We start from the raw sequence: 18736 nt of genomic DNA, 5'->3' as shown, positions 1-18736 counted from the left end.
TATGAACATGCATGAGGGGATAGATGGCAGATCGCATATGCATGGCAAAAACATGCATATGATTGTTCATCTGTATCCACCCATGGGGACTTAACTAGATTGGAAGGTAATTAACCCTGTCACATGAACTACTTTGAATCCTTCTTTGAATTGAAATTCAGGAAACTATTACCCCTTCGCAGGTACGTATATAGAGCTGATGCTGATGCTGCAACAGCTAATTATACTCCGTTTGTTAATGACCGCGATCCATACCTGAATCTGAATTTCTGTGGAATTCGCAGGATTCAAAATGTCTTTTTATATATATAAAAAAAAGGACTATGTTTCCGAATGCTCAGACATTATCTTCTGCAACTTAGCAATTCATTATTCATGCAGCGATCATGTTGTGCAACGTAGTTACATGTGGTGCTCGTATTTTGGGAGTTTGCGACCAATGTATATGCAATCAAGTTAATTATAGTTTCTGTAGCACTGCAATTATCATTTGTTTTGCGCGCGCATGTGAAATTTGGGCGAAAATGGATCCTTGTTTTGGGAGAACATTTTGGATCCTCATTTCTCATCTAGCTGTATAAAATGGATTCGATATTGCAGCTAGCTTGCAAGCCATAATCTGTCTCATGTGTATATATGCTCCCAATACCAGAACTGGATTGAGTCATATCTAACTGATTAGATCGATAGATTGTTACATACGTATGTCAAAAAAAAACTCATGATCAATAAGCAGAGATGATTAAGTAGGTAGAAGAACAAGGAGACTGACTTACATGGATCATCCGACGATGATTAATTTTAATTCCATCCTCTTCCAAATCTCCTCTTGGAGGTTCGATTGAGTTGGAATTGGAGTTCTTCTGTGCGCGACTGAAGTTATCTGCCTCTTTATACAACGTAACACAACAGTCTCACCACCCTTCAAAACCAAGAGCTTTAACTGTAGAGTAAATTTCAGTTTGGGCTAGGTATTTTGACCATGTTTACAACCTGGACTAGGGATAAGTTGATGTTTTCACTTAACACCATATATGTTGGCAAGCTTTTTCACTTTGGACCGGAGTGAAGGGTTTGAACTGCCACTGTGGCTCTGTCCATGGCATGCCATCACGGCTAGAAAACTGATCTTTGCTCGGTCGTCCCAAAATTGATATTTAGTCCCGGTTTAAAACCCCACATCCATTCTACGTTACCAATCCCTGTTGGTCCCTTGTCAGGGGGGCGGGGATCTTTAGTCCCGGTTGGTGTCACGAAACGAGACTAAAGATCACCACTACTAAAATCTCCTAGATCTTTACTCCCGGTATTACTAACCGAGATTAAAATCACGCGTAGTATATAATCCCTATTCCCTATCTTCTCACCAACAACCGGCCTCAATCTCCTCAACAACCGGCCTCTCCTCAGATCCATCTCCCTCTCTTCTTCCTCCTCCCATCCCTACCCTCTCCTCCCCCTCCTCCCTTCGCATCCGATGCCCAGCAACGGCTGCCTCCTCCCCCTCCTCCCTTCCGGTGCCCAGCGGGGCCGCTCCCGGTAGGGCCGCAAGCAGCAGGCGCCGGGCACGGGCCGAGTAGCGAGCGGCGGCAGGCGGCGCTACCGGCATCCATTATTTTTTCTCTTTTTTTTTTACAATTTGTGATTCACTGAGATTTTACAATTTGTGATTCACTGAGATGTATAATTTTGTGATTTGTTGTATGGATCTGAGATGTATAATATGTGATGTATTTGGTTTGTGTATAATTTTTTTAAGATTTGTGATGTATTTGATTTGTGTGTACAAGTAACTTAAGATTTGTGATGTGAATGTTTTGGATGTTGGGTTTGATTTGGGAATATGCATCCCACTCGATTTGGGAGAAAATACAGGGATTAAACTCTGGCTAAAAAAACAATGAAAAAAAAAGAAAAGGAGACCTAATGGGACTGCCGCTACCCTCTCTTAGGTATCTTTAGTCCCGGTTATTTCAATAGGGACTAAATATGGACATCTTTAGTTCCGCATTGCTAGTCCCGGTTGAAAAACCGGGACTAAAGTAGTCCCGGATTGCTAGTCCCGGTTGGAAAACCGGGACTAAAAAGATTGGAACCGAGACTAAAGAGGAGTTACCAACCGAGAGTATAAATGGTTTCTCCACCCGTGCATGCAAGCAGCAGGTGGTGGACTCCACGTCTTCACCTCCGTTCTGCATTGCCATCTTCGATCTTCCCTGGGATCGATCTAGTAAATCGACAGCTCTAATTAATTAAAAAGTTTATAGTAAGAATAATGTCAAGCAACTCTGTGGTCAACATCAGTCACCAGCGCGGCGGTACAGGTCATCGAAACCCTCATCAGCTTCATCTGGCAGTTTGACTTTGTCAGTTTCATCAATGGAGAACATCTCGCATGATGCTAGGATTGAAAAGAGGAGGGAGTCACGGGTACTTTATTTTATGGTTTCTTAGGGAGATTGTTAATTTTGGGTTAAGCTTGATTGATTTTGTGTAAAATTAGCTATTGCTCCGTTGCGATTGCTGCGTTAGTTATAGGTATAAGTGAAGTAATTTATGTGCATTTGGAGAAGCAACATAGCAGTCTAAACCATTGACCCGGTGCAAAATGCAAAAGCTTGCAAATATATATGGTGTTAAATGAAAACATAGTTCTATCCCTAGTCCATGTTGCAAGTATGGTCAAAATACATGGCCCAAAGTAAAATTTACTCTTAACTGTATAGTACTAATAAGAGAAATTAGATCCTATGGTTTCCTAGTTTTTGAATTTTAAGTTAAATGTTATGAGTTTTATCATAGTAAGATGGATTTATTTCTCACAAACCCCCCTCCCCTTAAAAAAGGTAAATTTCACTTAATTAATTCTAGATATTGTGGTCTAAGTTGAATAAAATCATAGCAATTTTAGCACGTGACACTTAACCTCGTGTATTATGGTTGTAAAATTTTACAAAATCATACTATTGTTCATTTTGGCATTGATCCACCATACTTTTAAGTTCTACGATCACATCTTAAATTTATGAAATTTTTTTATCCATCATATAAATGTTACATGCACATATGTAAAACTTTTCAAAGAGTTGATACAGGGGTATATAAAATTGGTTAACAGTATCGGGGGTTATGTACCATGTGCTAAAATGGAGAAATAAATCTTAAGGGTTTTATGAAATTTTATGCAACTTGGATCATAATATGTAAGGTTTTATGAAATTTACTAAAAAAAAATCTGCCAGTATGCTGTTGCATTTTTACTTTTAAATGTGTGAGTTGGCTTGAAAATGTTTACATGAGTTTTTTTTGGCACAATTATTCCAATAATATCATATTCTTCAATTGCCATGACCCATGAGTACAATAGAAAGCACAAGTGAGGACCAGTAGGGCAGTAGGACAATATACTGTACTAGTACATGTAGTATAACAATTGCGTTCTTTTGGACAGATCGTAAGTAACTAGTGCACTAGTACGACCATGTGCGATTCTGAAACACGAGATGTGAACTTGTGAAGTAACTCTTCTGGAATCTGAAGTTTGTCCTTTGTCTCTCGTTTGTCCTAATGCTCAATGTTTAAACGAATCTTTTTTCCCTTAAGAAGTACTAATGCAATCTGGAATTTTCTTCAGTTAACTTGGATGTACTTGCTTCAGTAATCACTCCTACTAGTACCAAAGGAAATTTCTTTGCTTTTCGATATCTTTTGATATCTCCATTGACAGCTCATACTTCAAAACTTATAGGGATACACTGACAACAAAAAGGAGAAAACAAACCAGGGTTCGTCAGTTCGTGGGCTGCTAAAAATAAGTGCGAATCACATGGCAAGCAACGTACAACGCAATAATAAAAATAGATTCTTCAGATCAGTTCATTAGTTTCAACTCCCACCTGCATGCACTGTTCTGAATTCTGCATCCATCACTGCCAATTGTATATTCAGGATTCTTCTCCCGTTACCTCGCCATGTTCAGTTCAATTAGCACTAGTAACCCTCACCTTCTGCTAATTGTTTGCAGCTAAAATGCACCAAAAATAAACTTTCAGGCAGAGCTCATTTTCTGTACAAGAACGCAGCAACATGTTCAGACAAAAGCTGCTGCTAAGAACAGGGCAGATTTGAACCAGGGAAACCGGAGATACTCAAAAAGACAATTTGTATCATATTTCCCGGAGGCAATTTACACAATCATGTGTCTGTTACATTTTCATAGTTATGTCGCCTGACAAATAAACAAAATCAAGCTTTTGACAGCCCTATTCCACCTTTGTACCCGACTGCAATGAATGTAATAGAATGAAAATATACATGTATGCAACCTTGGAACCATATGGAAGAACTACTTTCCCTGCTCCATTTCAGTGCACTATCGTGATACACCTCTACAATTACAACGGAAGAAGTGACTTTCTCATGAAGATTGGAAGATCGGTTGGTCAGCGAAAGGACCATATACCCAACCTCTGGCAATGTGACCGTAAGCCGCCTCTGTCAGGTGAATGCCATCCCAGCTCCAATGGGTTGATGGATCATCACACGCGGTTGCACCAGCCTCACCACATTTGGCTGTGACATTGAAGTTGTAAGCGGCCTTCGCAACGGACCCAGGAGCCCCGCAGCATGCCCTAGGTAGCTGCTTGTAAAATCCTGAATTGAAAAGGCAAGAACGTTAGATGTTTTCAATTTTTAATCAACAATAATGCATCTGAATCCTTTTTCTTCACCAGTTGAGACAGAAACAGTCTCTATTAGCAGAATTAAATTGGCCAAAGATGTGTTTGTTGCTACCACACACAATGAAAGAGAAATGCTAGCGGATGTGATCTAGAGATGACAAGGCCATTGAACCGTGATGCCCAACTTGGCCATTAAACTATGCAGAAGATTTCATAACTCTACCTGCTGATGCTCCCTCTAATTAAAAAGTACTAACTACAAAGCATAAAAAAGGTCATTGCCAGCAAGGTAAGCAAGCATTAGATAACAGAAGTGGATCACCAAAAAGGATGGCTCAGCTAACAGAGCAATTCCTACATGTCTGTACTCCCCGCAACAAGGACATGTTGAAATTTGTGATACACACGATGGTTGGAAAAAGGTAAAAAGGTTAGGTAGGGAAAACGTGCCAATGTGTCATTTTATTTATTTGTGGTGTTTTCAAGCCACTGCTATTCGAATTAAACTCACGAGGATAATATACACCCACTCGAACCCATGTGCGAGGTTTTAAAAGAATCGGTGGCAAAATATGTATGGAGACAATCAAAATGTGGCAGTTTTGAAACTGAACTAGATCATATCAAACAAGAGCAGAGCTGCCACAACCATAATTTTAAAGTAGGTGACAGTATGGCTAAGGTTCAAAGCTTTTTTACATGGTTGCCTGGAGAAACAAGTTGGGCAGCCTGTGTATGTAGCTTGTATAACAATCAGACCATCAGACAATCCTAATTGTTAGCCCCACATTACCTATCATGGGTGGAATCTCATTATAGTTCAGGATGGCCCCCTCTCTCAAGAAGACAATTAACAACAGGACAAGGTTTGAACAAAGAGTGGTAGAGTACTAATAGAACTGATAGCCATACTACTTTACAGACTAGTGTAAAAGATTCTAATGAAGATGGGATTAGTAACTTTGCTTCCAATTTACTCTGAACATAGATGGAGCTACTCTAATTGGTTTCAAATCACAAATTGTGATCCATCATTACTGTAATTTGAAATATTGCAGTGTGCTACTAGAGAGATAAGGCACCTCTACCCAGATCTGAACTATCTAAAAATAATATATTGTGTCTTTCAAGGGTGACAGGAGGAAAAGTTGACTCTAGGTATCAGTTGACTTGATCTGTTCAAGTAAATTAGAGCAGCAAGAGCTAAAAAACAGTTATTTTGCTAGAAAAGCCAATTTAGTACCGATGTGAAATAAAGGATAAGAACGAACTGATGCTTCCTGAGCTAGCTAACTATCAAAGAGCTCAAGAACTTACCAAACTTCTCGGGCTGAAGCATGAACTGGATAACAGGCGTGTAGTAATCGCCATATATGATCCTCACATTGGGGTGCTTGGGCCGGAGCTTCTCAAGCATGCGCTTGAGATGTGCATTGTGCACCCATGAGAATGTGTTGTACCGACGGACGCAGCCGCTCTGGGGGCCATACCCATCGGCCGGCTCATCGAGCATGTTCAAGTAGACAGGGAAGCATCCAGTGGGCATCACACCGGGTACAATCAGCTCCCTTGCGCCCTCAGCAATCAATTGCTGCACCAAACACGAACAGTTGTATAATTGAAATCACATTCTCCACATGACCACTAACAAATAGGCGACACAACGAAGCTACTGAATTTCTACCTCGATGCCATCGGAGATAGCCTGGATGACATCCGGCATGAACTTGTAGGCCTCCTCAAGGCCCTTCCCCGCAAACAGCGGCGCATTGTAGTCGTTGCCACCAAACTCGCCGACGACGAAGAGCGAATTCGCATAGAATTCATCGCATTCCGCTGCAAAAACATCAAAACAATCAGATACAATTCCCCAATCCAGTTCTCTCTGGAGATAAAAACAAAAACAAATCCCCAAATTCAGTGAGGCGAGGTAGCTACAAGGTAAGGTGGGGATTTGGGCATATGCAATTTATGATTATACCCTTGGTGGAGTTGCAGAAGAAGGGCTTGAGATCGCGGAACCACTGGATTTGGGTGAGGAGGGCGCCGGAGTTCCAGACGACGGCGCCGAGCCCCTTGGCCTCGAAGTAGGGGGTGTCGAGCGCGGTGGCGCCGGTGATGGCGAAGTTGGCGCCGTGAGCGAAGCTGGAGTTCTTGAGCTTGGACGGCGGCAGCAGCGGCAGGCCGAACTCGTCGGCTGCGATCCAAACCAAAAAACCAAACCATCAGCAACACAAAGCAGGCAGACATCGAAATCCAATCTAGCGGAGAAACCAAGGGGCGCACCGAGGTGGTCGACGACGAGGCGGCCGTCGGAGCAGCGGCCGGTGGGGTGGCCGGGGAAGGTCTGGCCGTAGGGGAGCTGGGCGGTGGCGAGGCGGAAGTCGACGCCGTTGGCGAGGAGGTTGCCGGCGTCGGCCAGCGAGTCCCCGAAGTTGAACAGCGCCCTGTACTTCCCCTTCGCCTTCCCGTTCACCTTCCCCTCCGCCGCCCCAGCAAGAATCGTAGCCACCGCAAGAACCACCGCCACGACCAAAATCCCCCGAACTGCCCCCATCGCCGCCCGCCCTATCCCTCCTCCGTTCTTGGGTCAAACCCACCACCACAAGAAGAGGGAAGAAGAAGAAGAGGAAGAGAGAGGGGTAGCGGCTAGGTAGGTGTCCGGGGTGGGGGTGAGGGGGTTCTTCTTGTAGCTAGGAGCACGAGGAGAGAGAGAGAGAGAGATTGGGATGGGTTGGTGGTGGTGGCGTGGCGCACGGCGGCCTAGCTCTCTCTCTCTCTCTCTCTCGCTCTCGGGTCGCGTGGCGTTTTCTTCTCGCGAGCTAGCTGCCGCGGCTGCGGCGGTGGCGGATGGCGATTAGTTTACTCCCGGGCTCTCTCGCGGCTTGGGGAGTAATTGCGATTTGGGATTGGGAGGGGGAGGAGTGGGGAAGAAGAGGGGAGGAGGCGAAGAGAGGAGGAAGGTGAGAAGGAAGGAAGGAAGCTGGGGGCAGGCTGTCCGGTGTGGAGGAGGTGGGGGATTCGACGGCACGTATGTGTGAGAAATGGAGGAAAAAGTGGCTACACGGTTGGACTTTGGGGGCGTATTTCGGGCAGGGTTTGTTGGACTCGAGCTAGATGAAGAGAGCGTGTTTGGAGTCAAAGTTTTTGGTCTGGGTAATTTGGCAGTGTTAGATCAAATTGGGGAGTGGAGAGTGTGTGACTAATGGTGGGTCTAGTTCACGCTAAAATTAGAAGTTTGGCTGAAATTAGAACGATGTGACGAAAAAGCTAAAAGTTTATGTGTATAGGAAAGTTTTCATGTGATGGAAAAGTTAGAAGTTTAAATAATAATTTTGGAACTAAACTCGGCCTGTATATGAGGTTGGAAGCTCTGGTTTGGGTGAACTCATGTTTTCGTATTTCTACTTTTATTATAGAAACACAGTATAAACGTATGCGCTTATAACACGTGCACATTCACCACTATAAACATACACACGTACATCATATCCTTATGATTATCTCCGAAAGATTGGACCGGCATATTTTTTTTTTCTAGTATATTATTTATGTCATACATTTTCGATCTTAAAAGTTTAAATAATACTGGCCGATTGTCCTAATTCACTGGCATAAGAGATGAAAATATTACGTCATTGTATAAATGGTATGGTGGTATATTGTAACGAGTTTCATCTAGGCTCGAAAGAATTCCTATATCCGACATTATAAATAGGTAGAATAATCAAATAAGTGTGACCGCATTTTTCTTGCCAAAATGCAGTGGGGGCATGCTTGTGTCCAAATTGATAGGAGTTAATTTATAATCATCGTGTTATTTGTAAGTTGTTAGAAGTTCGTTCTGAGAAACTTGGTTTTATCCAGCTAGAGTATTATAAGTTGCAAGCACTTGTTCTGGTTTTTAATCAGAGTAATACCTCTGGCTTTAACTCAATTGAGTAATAATCGGTTGGTCCACACTAAAAATTTCCAACAGCAATTGCACCTAATGAGATCTATCATAATGCACCTCTTTAGCTAACGAAGTATAAATTGACAGCAAAACCATGGCAGTGACAACTTTTAGCATCGCAAATCCGCACGCAAAAAACTTCAGTGCATACCAACAGAACAACTTTTGACACCAGTTCTGCCCAAAATGGCACGTGTTGCCGAATATGTTCATCCAAGCAGGAAATTTAATAGACAAAGTCATGGTTGGGTTGCATTCGATTTGGCCGTCATTTTCCCTTAATCACTGCGCAGATTGCTCCTCATCATTTTACAGTTTTTTTTCCCTTCAATACTTCTTTTTTCTTACCGTTGTGTATCAATACTTAAGTACGGTAGTTTGATCGGTTTAGTGATAAGATTGTATCTAGAATGTGGGGGATTTCTCATGAAATAATTCAATTCAGTATGGATCAATAAAATATATCCCATTTGCTCCAAAGAAAACCTAAAATGCGTTGTCATTGTGCATAGCAATTTAACAATGTGTCACTGTCATAAACTGTTAGAGCTTAGAACATACTCCAGGTAGATGGATGATGAACACAAGACTACATAAGCAAAGGTCGTATGGTGGTCAATTTAAATGCGATACAACACCAACTGAAAAAGAAACGATTGTGCTGTGTTACCAACCAGTGAACCAAAATTTCTTTTCTTAAAAGGAAGAAAAGGATTGGCTGGCAGATTAAAACCACATCAGATAGGTCAAAATGATGCAAATCTGGTTGGTATGAAATTTTTAGATAAATGATACTAATATACTACTTTCTTATCCACCACGGTGCCATAACATGGGCTCCCTGAATCACCCACATTAAAAGAAGAAATTAAACTAATCCTCCCAAGTTTCCTCCTAATATCTTCTTGTTGATTTTGTTGATGGCCCTTGTGGTTCGGTGAGAAGTCAGAAGACAGCACCAAACCTTCCAGAGCAAAGTTGGTCTAACCATAAAAAAATTGCGTAAGGGGGTGGTTTCCTCTCTAAACATTGTTGTCAAGTAGTTGCAAAATACACCTCCAGTTTTTTCTAATGGTACTGGCATGTGCAGCTTTTTCACAAGAAGGAAACCACTCCAAAACCTAACCTGATAGCTGTGGTGTGACCAAATGATTGAGGCATGAAACAGATGGATTAATTTATACATTGAAAGGGGTGGAACAAACGTGGCAAATAATGAGATACATCGACTGTAGCAACAGTAGTGCATGCACCTTTTTTTTTAAAAAAAAACAATTATTGTGCAAATACTTCATGACAAAATGTAAAATACGGAATCAAGGTTTTTAAATTCTACCTAGAGTGATTAGCCATAAAACGAATTGCACTTAAATCTTCACGTTCGCAGGGATTACAGACTTGCAACGATTAGTGATGACTGATGGCTTATATATGAATAAATATATGGTATGAACTCATCCTTACGACCTTAACAACCGCTACCACCACCACCAGAAATGGGACATAATTTTTGACATGGATCATATGTTAAAAAAAAATTATTATGTTGCTTTCACATGGAACATATGATATGCCTGCCCATAACCTGGTTAAGCTTGCTCTAACATTTGTATTCAACATCACCTTACAGTCCGTGAGACTGACAAAACGGTGGTTCTTTAATTATTATTATTTTTCCACAGGCATAATCCAACGCATCTGACGTTCTAGCATCTCAGAAAGTTAGTTGGCTCGTATCTGGCAACCTGCTCGGCTATCATTTGTGCAAAGGAAGGGGACACTTGGGTGGACCAAACTGAGCATTGGACTACAACCATTCGTTTTCTCTTTTCTTTTAAGAGTACACGACGTTTATTCATACATGAATCAGCCACATTCCCACGGAAAATGAAGAAAATCTGTCTTCGAACAGGCCCAAACAAACAGATAACAATCAACATCCCATCTAGTTGTGCGGATCTATAATGCTGCTGCTTTACTACTATCAAGTTAGACTGGCACTTTAGTCCTACTACAAAGTACAAAGAGAACAAGAAACCAACCACCAGATGTTCAGTTCATCTCGTAGTGAAGAAAAAGAAAATATTAAGCAGCTTCCTTCAAGCTTCCAACCAAAACGAATGCCCAACTTAAATGGATAGAGTCCAAGGGTACAGACAACGAACAAAACAAACTATCATAAGCAAATGGGGCAACCCCACCGGAAAGGTTGCAAAAACTCGTGCACAAAACGATCTGACAATACAGTACGATCAGTTTCGGAATAAGCATTCATCACAAAGGACATGGACTGGATCACAGGCGACACAAGACAAACACCAAAGCAACGTTTATCAACAGACTTCATCTGGCTAAATTTTACAACACCGTCAACAGGCCACATTTGATGCGGAACGGTTAAATAGTCAGAACATTACCTGTATTCCAGAGTGGAGTCACCAAACTGTTAGACAAATCACCTTCCTACTCACTGCAGCAATCAAGTAATCAACGCGGCAAAACGTAAATAATGCTCCAGCTGTGGCTAATCTACAGACTACAGAACTCCTACCCAGATAAGATCAGCGTCAGCATGCATGCCTGTCTTATTGGATCTGAGCCTAGTGAATACCTTGCCTTCAGCTGGGGGTATCCATAATGCCAAGGTGCATATAATACAGCTGCACTCTGCTGCCAAACAAATGAAAATGGACTAGTGTACAAAGTTAACCTACAATCATAAGTACACAGAAGCAGCAGAATGGAACTTGTATCAGGCTCAGCAGGCCTTTGCAGAATCCTGCCTTCGGATGACATCCTAGCTGCAACTCGGAGATTTCCTAGATAGACGAGGATAGGCATGTCTTGAGTCTTGCTGAGGCATTGTCATGCCAAATACAATTAGACAGTTATTCTTCATTGGATGAAGTTCTGAATCTGCAATTCAGGAGAAGGTGAACGTTATGAGTGAACCAATTAGAGAATAGCAGAGCCACTTATAGAACTAAAGTACCTAGACAGTCATGGAACAGAGCTAATAGGTCCAAATATGTTTTAATGGAACCACTAGGGTTGCTATAGCAGGTAAAAAGCAGGATCAACAGATGCAGTGATCAACTGCACACCCTCGCATGTACAATAAATCTATGCAGCCAAGATTGTCACGCTCTGACAAGCAACTCCAATTCCGCCTATAAAAGGCTAAATTATTACTTTCACACACCCAAAGTACTATACAGAGTCTATGCTAAAAGCAACAATCATCTGACTCTCACAGTTCCATACTTCCAAAATGCACATTTATAAGCATATGAAAGTACATATCACAAAAAATGATGAATCAGATATTCGAAATGACACTGTCAACTCCTAAAGCTCTGAAAATGGTGACTGAGAAAAGTAACCTAAGTGTTTGGCACCAATTAATCGGGCTGCTAGCTCATGTGATCATATCAGGAAAGAAACTCGATTATACTAAGTCCCTATGCAAGAGAGACAACTATGAGACTACAGGGTTTTAAATTTGTTTTTGATTCTTTTTCTCATTGAGACCAAGTGTAACTGTATGAAGGAAGACTACTGCCAATCAACCAAAGACTTGGGTCTATATCATTTGCAGGATTTCTTCATGAAAGAATACTGATGCATAAATAGGTTGCAAGCACCAAGGTTTAACTCTGAAAAGGTCTTCAGATGGCCATCCTAGCATAACACCACAATTTACTAGTAAGAATAAAAGCACAAGCAAACTGAAGCACAGGAAGGTCCTCAACGTACTTATTATTTTATCAAGAAGCACAGCAAGGCAAAACCAAGTAGAATGACTACAGGATGAAGAAAGGAACTCCAGAAGGAAACAGACAAGAAGTTAAACACATTACAGCAGTGAGTAAATAATTGATTACCACAACAAACTGAAGCACTTAAGGGATATTCTAAAGATAAATTACTGCTCTGTAAATATGAATTTCAGTGCAGGCATCATTTCTTAGTAGTTCTTTACTTAAAGGAGATAGACCTTTCTCCAATTGTTATGTAACCATATTATAAATGTCTGGATGTAGTAGGGATGTTACACACATCTGTTTAATTGTTTTTACTGCCATACCTCCATTCTTCCAACTGGCAAAAATTCTTCTATTAGGCAAATTCAACCAAGTGAAAATGGCTTATACATAGCACTCCACATGATGGAGAGAGAATAAATCCCCGAGTTACTATCTTAAATCTTAAAAAAGAAGGAAGAAACAGGTATTGCTCAATCCCAGTGCCATAGTTGAAAAAAGCTGGACCAGACAAGCAGTTTTAACTGGAATTGGTGTTGTGCTCAGTCTGATCTGCTAAGACCACTCATGCATATGGAACACTTTGAACTGGATAGACCAGGCAGCTTCACTCTGAACTAGGCAACATTCCAGAAAATGCTGGTGGACCTGAAAAGCATGGCTATAGCAGAGAATGGGGCCAAAGCAAGGCCTAACAGAACATCCAGGCACACAACTTGTATCAACTATCAAGTGAAAAAAGGATGAAGGGGTTCAAGCATGGGTCTTCAAACTGAAAACGTCACCACTACCACCCCACCACCATCAACTTGCATTTGAAATGGAACATACACTATAATTCAAATTCCGTGAACTGCAGTTAAACCGGAACTGGCCATCAGACTAACTTTTCGTACTATGCCCAGTGCAAAGAAAATGTGTTTCCAGTTAGCAGGAACTAAGAATTAAAAGCTTTGTGACAAAAGAAGATTTGAATGGCTAAGACAAACATTTCAATCATTACATAATATGTATTCATAAATGAGGTTAAAATAGTTTCTCATGTAGCCATGTATGATAAGTGTTATGTTTTGTTGTGTTTTGCAATGGGTAGGATCCAATGATCCATAAGAAAGAATTTGAAAAGGAATGAATGAGTCTTTGGCGAACAAATGGCATCTCCAATTTGAATCATGGCATTTGATCTAGGACACCAAAATATCGTGGCTTTGCTGAGACAAACTGCATTTCTGTAACTGTGACCCTCCCCATCCTATCCTAGGTTTAACAATGTAGCCACCATCCACAAGGTTTTTGAGAATGTGTCGCACAAGTGTTCAAGATGGCTATGGCATTCAGCTACTACACTGTAGGAGTACAATGAAGCAATTCACCCTCATGAGAATGTTTAGTGTCAAACAAAACAAGATTTTCATGTATGGTAGAAAGGGTTGTCGGGAACCGTTTGCGCAGAGAGCACAGGCTCATGCACATAATTGCACATGAAGTGAATTAGAAGTATGCACTAAAACACTCATGGGGATGTGCTTGCGTGAATTGGTCGTATTATCAAATACCAATTTGAGATGAAGTTATTATTGAAAATACTCACGAAGAGCAACAATCGAGCTAGAGCTAGACAAGATTTGGATCAGTGGAGATATTTTGAACCTTTCTAGCTATGAGTTAACCGTCATAGACTCCAATGACCCCAACGCCTTCTGACTCAGGCCAAACTGGACAAACATACTCTCTTGTACTAACTAATGATAGTTGAAGCCTTGGAGGCAGCATTCTGAAAGGCAGATGCCTAGCCTCCTCATGCCGAGGTAGCTTGCAGTGCTGACACCTTCAACTTCAAGCCTTACTCACCTAGCCGATTTATCCAATCTATACGGCTGATTACCAGGCGCCAGTCCTCCGACAGACGCACCTAGGGCCTTAGTGAATACTAGTTGGATGTGATGACAGATGTCACAAACATTGTTAAGCAATGCAAAGTGCATTCCAAATGGGGGAATGCTTACCATAATATAGCGCTGTGATATTAAAGAGAAATGTGAGCAGACTCATATCCACCTGCCTCTAGGCATAATATGAACTGACAGACTGGACAGGTGGTATCTTTGTTGTGTCCATGAAGGAATATTAAATACTCTTTCCATCCCAAAATACAAAGCACCCTTATTGTTAGAACAGTCAAATGTGTTTTTTTACTAATAATTAAAGTATATTTTTATTGCCACGCATGTGATATCATTAGATTCGTATTAGAATGTACTTTCATATGATATTAATTTCTTAGTTGTCGATAATGTATTACAAAATAAATTAATGGTAAAAAAGATTCAAAGTATACTCCTGGAGACTCTGTAAAAGGCTAACACACCTTATATTTTGGGAAGCAGGGAGTATATTCGAAGTTTCTTTTAACCACAGCTTAACCAGTGTTCCTCCGGTCAGACTGTCAGAACAACAAACCGAGAGTCTGACCTGATGACCAGTCTGGCTTTTAATGCTATGGCTCCAGAAACCATAACACAGATAGAATACCCTAACCCTGTTTGGACGTCAGTAAACACAAGGGGCCCTGCATCTAGTCCACAAACATGATAATCTCTTGTTTTTCTGCTTAGCTTGACACACTAAAACCATCAAGTTTGTAGCGTTGCCTGAAATATAATTGACCCCCTGAACCTAGGAGAGAAACCCACAAGTACCTCTTGTAATGTGAAACAGGATAAGGACCCGATAAACCAGGATAGGGCACTGACTCTGACCCTTGATTTGTCTACTGGGAGGCGTACTCTTGCTGTAGACACAAGGCACTAAAGCAATCTAGAAGAACAAGAGGAAAATATGAAACTTCTTTTCTCAGTGCATCTTTCTGTTACCATTGCTCATTAATATAAGGATGCCTTCCTATACAGCCATCTGAACAATTAATGGATAGAAACTTTTGAGGAACCCAATAAATAGAAATTATCTTTTAGGATTAGGAAAACAAAGTGTTAACATATGGAAGCATAACAAACTGGAACTAATCCCTTCCTAAGAAACTACAAATTCTATTTCTCCACCTTCCCAAATTCCAAATCTTGGGCTATACATAACATGTCAGCTTGTTAACCACAATTTCACTCCCATCTTATGAGTTACAAATTATCAGATGAATCCTCGACCATCTGAGTTTACAGAGAAAGGAAACACAAAGACTTCCCCATTGTATGCATCTTGTAAGATTTTTTACATCCATTCAGTTGAACTGTGCTTTCATAAAATCATCCAGTTTGGCTTACAGCTAGATGTACATGCCAAGTAGATGCCCTCCCAGAGTCCCAGTTCTACGCTAGAGGGTGGTAAGTCTTAAAATCAGTCAGCCTGACTATATAATCAATTAAGAGTGGGTAATTAACTAGTTCAGATTAACATATTTTATGAGTTGAGCTTTACCATGGTATACTCCTGGTACGCATGCTTACGAATCAATATATTCACATTAGCATGTCAGATAGGAACATTCTAAATTTCTCCTAGAACATACAGAGATGTGAATACATACGATTTCACACGGAGTATAGTATAAATAGTACTTAACTATATTGATTTCACAGAAATAAAAGTGTCTATGTTTGCACAAGAATGGATTTATTTGAATAACCACCAGCAATATTGGAGAAACAGACTGCCATCAATAGGATCATTGAGACATAAATTAAAAGTAGGAACTCAATAATAACAGAAAAACCTTAAATTAACTCACTAGGTTAGATTATAGTGAAACAAATACAGCAATAAGAACACAAAAACTACTTAATAAAACCTACCTACATTTCAAGATGAATTGGCGGCATCTGATCCATCTGAAGAGGAGCTATCACTGTCTGAGTCTGCCAAAAAGAATATTAATTGATTACACACTAATTCAAATGTCTACAGCTGGTAGATATATATACTGTAAATACCAAAATATGATGAGCAAAACCAAGGGCAGAAAGAAATATTACCGCTAGAAGAGGATCCTGTATCACTGCTGGAGCTGCTAGAGCTGCTCGATCTACTTGCATTTTGTCCATTATTATCAGCTTGTTCTGGCACAGAAGTAGCTAATTTCTCATCCACAATCAAATCTGCTCATATAAGAAAATAAGTAAATTATATTGCTTCCATAATCCATAGTTCCTGGCAATTGACTTGGACAATTAGATGAAGTACAAAATAGAGCAGATCTAACTTACTTTGCTTTGGAGATTTTACACCAATATTAGGCTCTTGACTCTGCAATCCAAGAAACTGTAACTTTCAGCACCAATCATAAAATTCAATTAACTATATAGTGCTACTTATAGAATAGGAATAGGAATGATTGAATGCCCATACTGGTTGTTGTGGGGCAACATGTTGTGCATGCAACTCTGCATCCTGCCTTGCAAGCATGGCTCGCTCAGCCTTCCTCTTTTGCTTGCTCAGGTTCTTCTTGTAGTTGGCCACAAATCTATCAAGTTCCCAAAGTGTCTCAGTATCCATGCTATCTATTTCAACCTCAATCTCATCATCATGCTGTCTAACAGACAGATTCTTGTTCTTAATGATCTGCACAACAACATCAAGCTTCTCCGGTGGCAAATTCTGAAGGTTGTTACTAAGCTTCCGCTTCTCATCTATTGTCATATCTCTCTTATCCGGATCCTTGGCCTTTGGTTTCTTCATCGATGGAGTCCTGGCACTATAAGTGGGAGTATGACTTAATGGCCTTGACTTGGAGTCCAACGCCATATGGTGTTTTACAGAATCTGACCGATCAAGGAAGCGCACGTCAATTGGTGGAGGTGGAAACTTATTTGGCAATGGCGGACATGAGGCAAGGTACTGAACCTCAGCCTCAATTTCGGGCCACTGCGCCTCAAAGATTCCCAACAACTGCTCAGCCATGAAATGCACATCCTGCCCCTTGGGATTATAGGTCATGGCATTATGGAACGTCAGCCGTACATCATCAGCAAACTCCCTCGGGTTCCTGTACTGGCCATGCGTGAGTCGGGTCTTTATCGTGCCAAGATCCATTGGGTGCTTGATAATAGCAAAATAATCATGCAAACCAAGCGCAACAGCATCTACAGGCTTGTTAAACACCCAACCAAATTTGTGCTTCATTAGCCTAGAAAGCAGCGACATAGATTTCTTAAAAGCATGAGAGTATAGCCTCTGCTCAGCATCATAACCAGCACCATGAGATGCTAAGGAACGATGCTTCTTCTTGTGGTGCTTGGGTTTCTTACGACCATGTGAATCTGAAGGCGGAAACTTATCCTTGGCAAGCAAGAACTCTGAATTTTGATACAACTGATTCGCCTTTGGTGTCCGCTTCTCCTTCTCGAAGGACTCTGTGTGAGTCACTGACACGGTTAGTGGCCCGCGCTGCATCACTGAGCGGACCGGAACAATAGCACCAGCAACTTGACCAGGTATGGGCGTCACAGGATCAGCGAGTGCGAACTGCGATTGCGCATACCCAACAGGAAGCTGAGGCGGCGGCACCACCACAGGCAAAGCAAGGGCCGCTGCAGACTCAGCCGCGATGGCCTCAGCGGCCGCCTTCAGCCGCTTGGAAAGCCCACGCACCTGGTCGAGCTCCGACGCAAGCTGCCGCCGCAGCTCGCTCCGCGCCCTCCGCTTCCGCGCCTTCTCCTCGGCGGCCGCCCGGACGTCTCCATGGCCGTTGGGAACGGCCCCGCCGTCCCGATTAGGCCCCGCGGAGACGCCGTCGGAAGCGGGCGCGGCGGGCTCCCCCTGCTGCGCGGGGGCAACCGGGGCGCTCGGCGGAGGGGGATGGGGGGAGGAAGCGGGCGCGGCGGGCGGATCAGGCCGAGGCGCCGCAGGCCCATCCTCGGGGCGGCGAATCGACCTCCGAATCGAGGCTAGGGTTTGCGCGAGGGGGCTGGAGCTAGGGCTAGGGTTCGGAGGGGGTTTAGGGTTTTTGCGTGGGTACTTGCGCCGGTACACCCTGATCTCCGGCGCCCACCGCGACGTCACCGGCCCCTCCTCCGCCGCCTCCGCCACGGCCGGGGCCGCGGGGCTCGCCGCGGGCCGCTCCTCCCCGCCGGCGCCGGCGCCAGGAGGGGACGAGGCCATGCATAAATTAAACCCTAAATCCGGTCCGCCCCCTCCCGCGAGGCCCCGGATCGATGCAGGCGGCCGCCGCGGCGAGGGATTCGCGCCTAGCCCTGCCGGAATCCGCCGGGGTCGACTCGGATTGGAGCTCCCGCGGCTTGGCTATGGCTATGGCGGTGGAGGTGGGGGTGAGCTGCTGCGACGGGGGTGGGTGGTGGCGGCGTCGGGTCGGGGGGGTCGTGTGC

The 18736-nt window shown here is 42.6% G+C and overlaps 2 protein-coding genes across 4 annotated transcripts; both read right to left on the bottom strand.

Moving 5' to 3' along the window:
• Positions 1 to 4145: 4145 nt before the first annotated feature.
• LOC127762116 (GDSL esterase/lipase At5g45910-like) lies at positions 4146 to 7687 on the bottom strand. Its single transcript, XM_052286483.1, has 5 exons — positions 6969 to 7687; positions 6664 to 6879; positions 6367 to 6518; positions 6000 to 6273; positions 4146 to 4653 (listed from the first exon to the last, which is right to left on the bottom strand). The coding sequence occupies exons 1-5, from the start codon at positions 7237 to 7239 to the stop codon at positions 4418 to 4420; spliced, it is 1149 nt and encodes a 382-aa protein (XP_052142443.1). The 5' UTR covers positions 7240 to 7687; the 3' UTR covers positions 4146 to 4417.
• Positions 7688 to 10818: 3131 nt separating this feature from the next.
• On the bottom strand, positions 10819 to 18736 carry LOC127762443 (transcription factor GTE4-like). Of its 3 annotated transcripts, none has more exons than XM_052286955.1 (5): positions 16761 to 18736; positions 16619 to 16673; positions 16388 to 16510; positions 16208 to 16270; positions 10819 to 11553 (listed from the first exon to the last, which is right to left on the bottom strand). In XM_052286955.1, the coding sequence occupies exons 1-4, from the start codon at positions 18510 to 18512 to the stop codon at positions 16215 to 16217; spliced, it is 1986 nt and encodes a 661-aa protein (XP_052142915.1). In that variant the 5' UTR covers positions 18513 to 18736; the 3' UTR covers positions 10819 to 11553; positions 16208 to 16214. The 3 variants fall into 3 exon arrangements, with proteins under 3 accessions (XP_052142915.1, XP_052142916.1, XP_052142917.1); XM_052286956.1 differs by having other exon boundaries at positions 16212 to 16270; XM_052286957.1 differs by having other exon boundaries at positions 16619 to 16658; positions 16761 to 18732.

This window comes from Oryza glaberrima, chromosome 2, assembly GCF_000147395.1.
Source record: "Oryza glaberrima chromosome 2, OglaRS2, whole genome shotgun sequence".
NCBI classification, from domain to species: Eukaryota; Viridiplantae; Streptophyta; class Magnoliopsida; order Poales; family Poaceae; genus Oryza; species Oryza glaberrima.
This window is presented reverse-complemented; position numbering and strand designations above follow the sequence as displayed.

What these genes read in the sequence shown, in the direction of transcription:
- LOC127762116 (XM_052286483.1), bottom strand. Translation starts at nt 7,239, where the DNA reads ATGGGGGCAGTTCGGGGGATTTTGGTCGTGGCGGTGGTTCTTGCGGTG. An exon ending in CTTCTGCAACTCCACCAAGG is followed by an intron (nt 6,519 to 6,663) that starts GTATAATCATAA and finishes ATGTTTTTGCAG; the next exon opens with CGGAATGCGATGAATTCTAT. An exon ending in CTATCTCCGATGGCATCGAG is followed by an intron (nt 6,274 to 6,366) that starts GTAGAAATTCAG and finishes TGTTTGGTGCAG; the next exon opens with CAATTGATTGCTGAGGGCGC.
- LOC127762443 (XM_052286955.1), bottom strand. Translation starts at nt 18,512, where the DNA reads ATGGCCTCGTCCCCTCCTGGCGCCGGCGCCGGCGGGGAGGAGCGGCCC. An exon ending in TGTAAAATCTCCAAAGCAAA is followed by an intron (nt 16,511 to 16,618) that starts GTAAGTTAGATC and finishes TTATATGAGCAG; the next exon opens with ATTTGATTGTGGATGAGAAA. An exon ending in TACAGGATCCTCTTCTAGCG is followed by an intron (nt 16,271 to 16,387) that starts GTAATATTTCTT and finishes TCTTTTTGGCAG; the next exon opens with ACTCAGACAGTGATAGCTCC.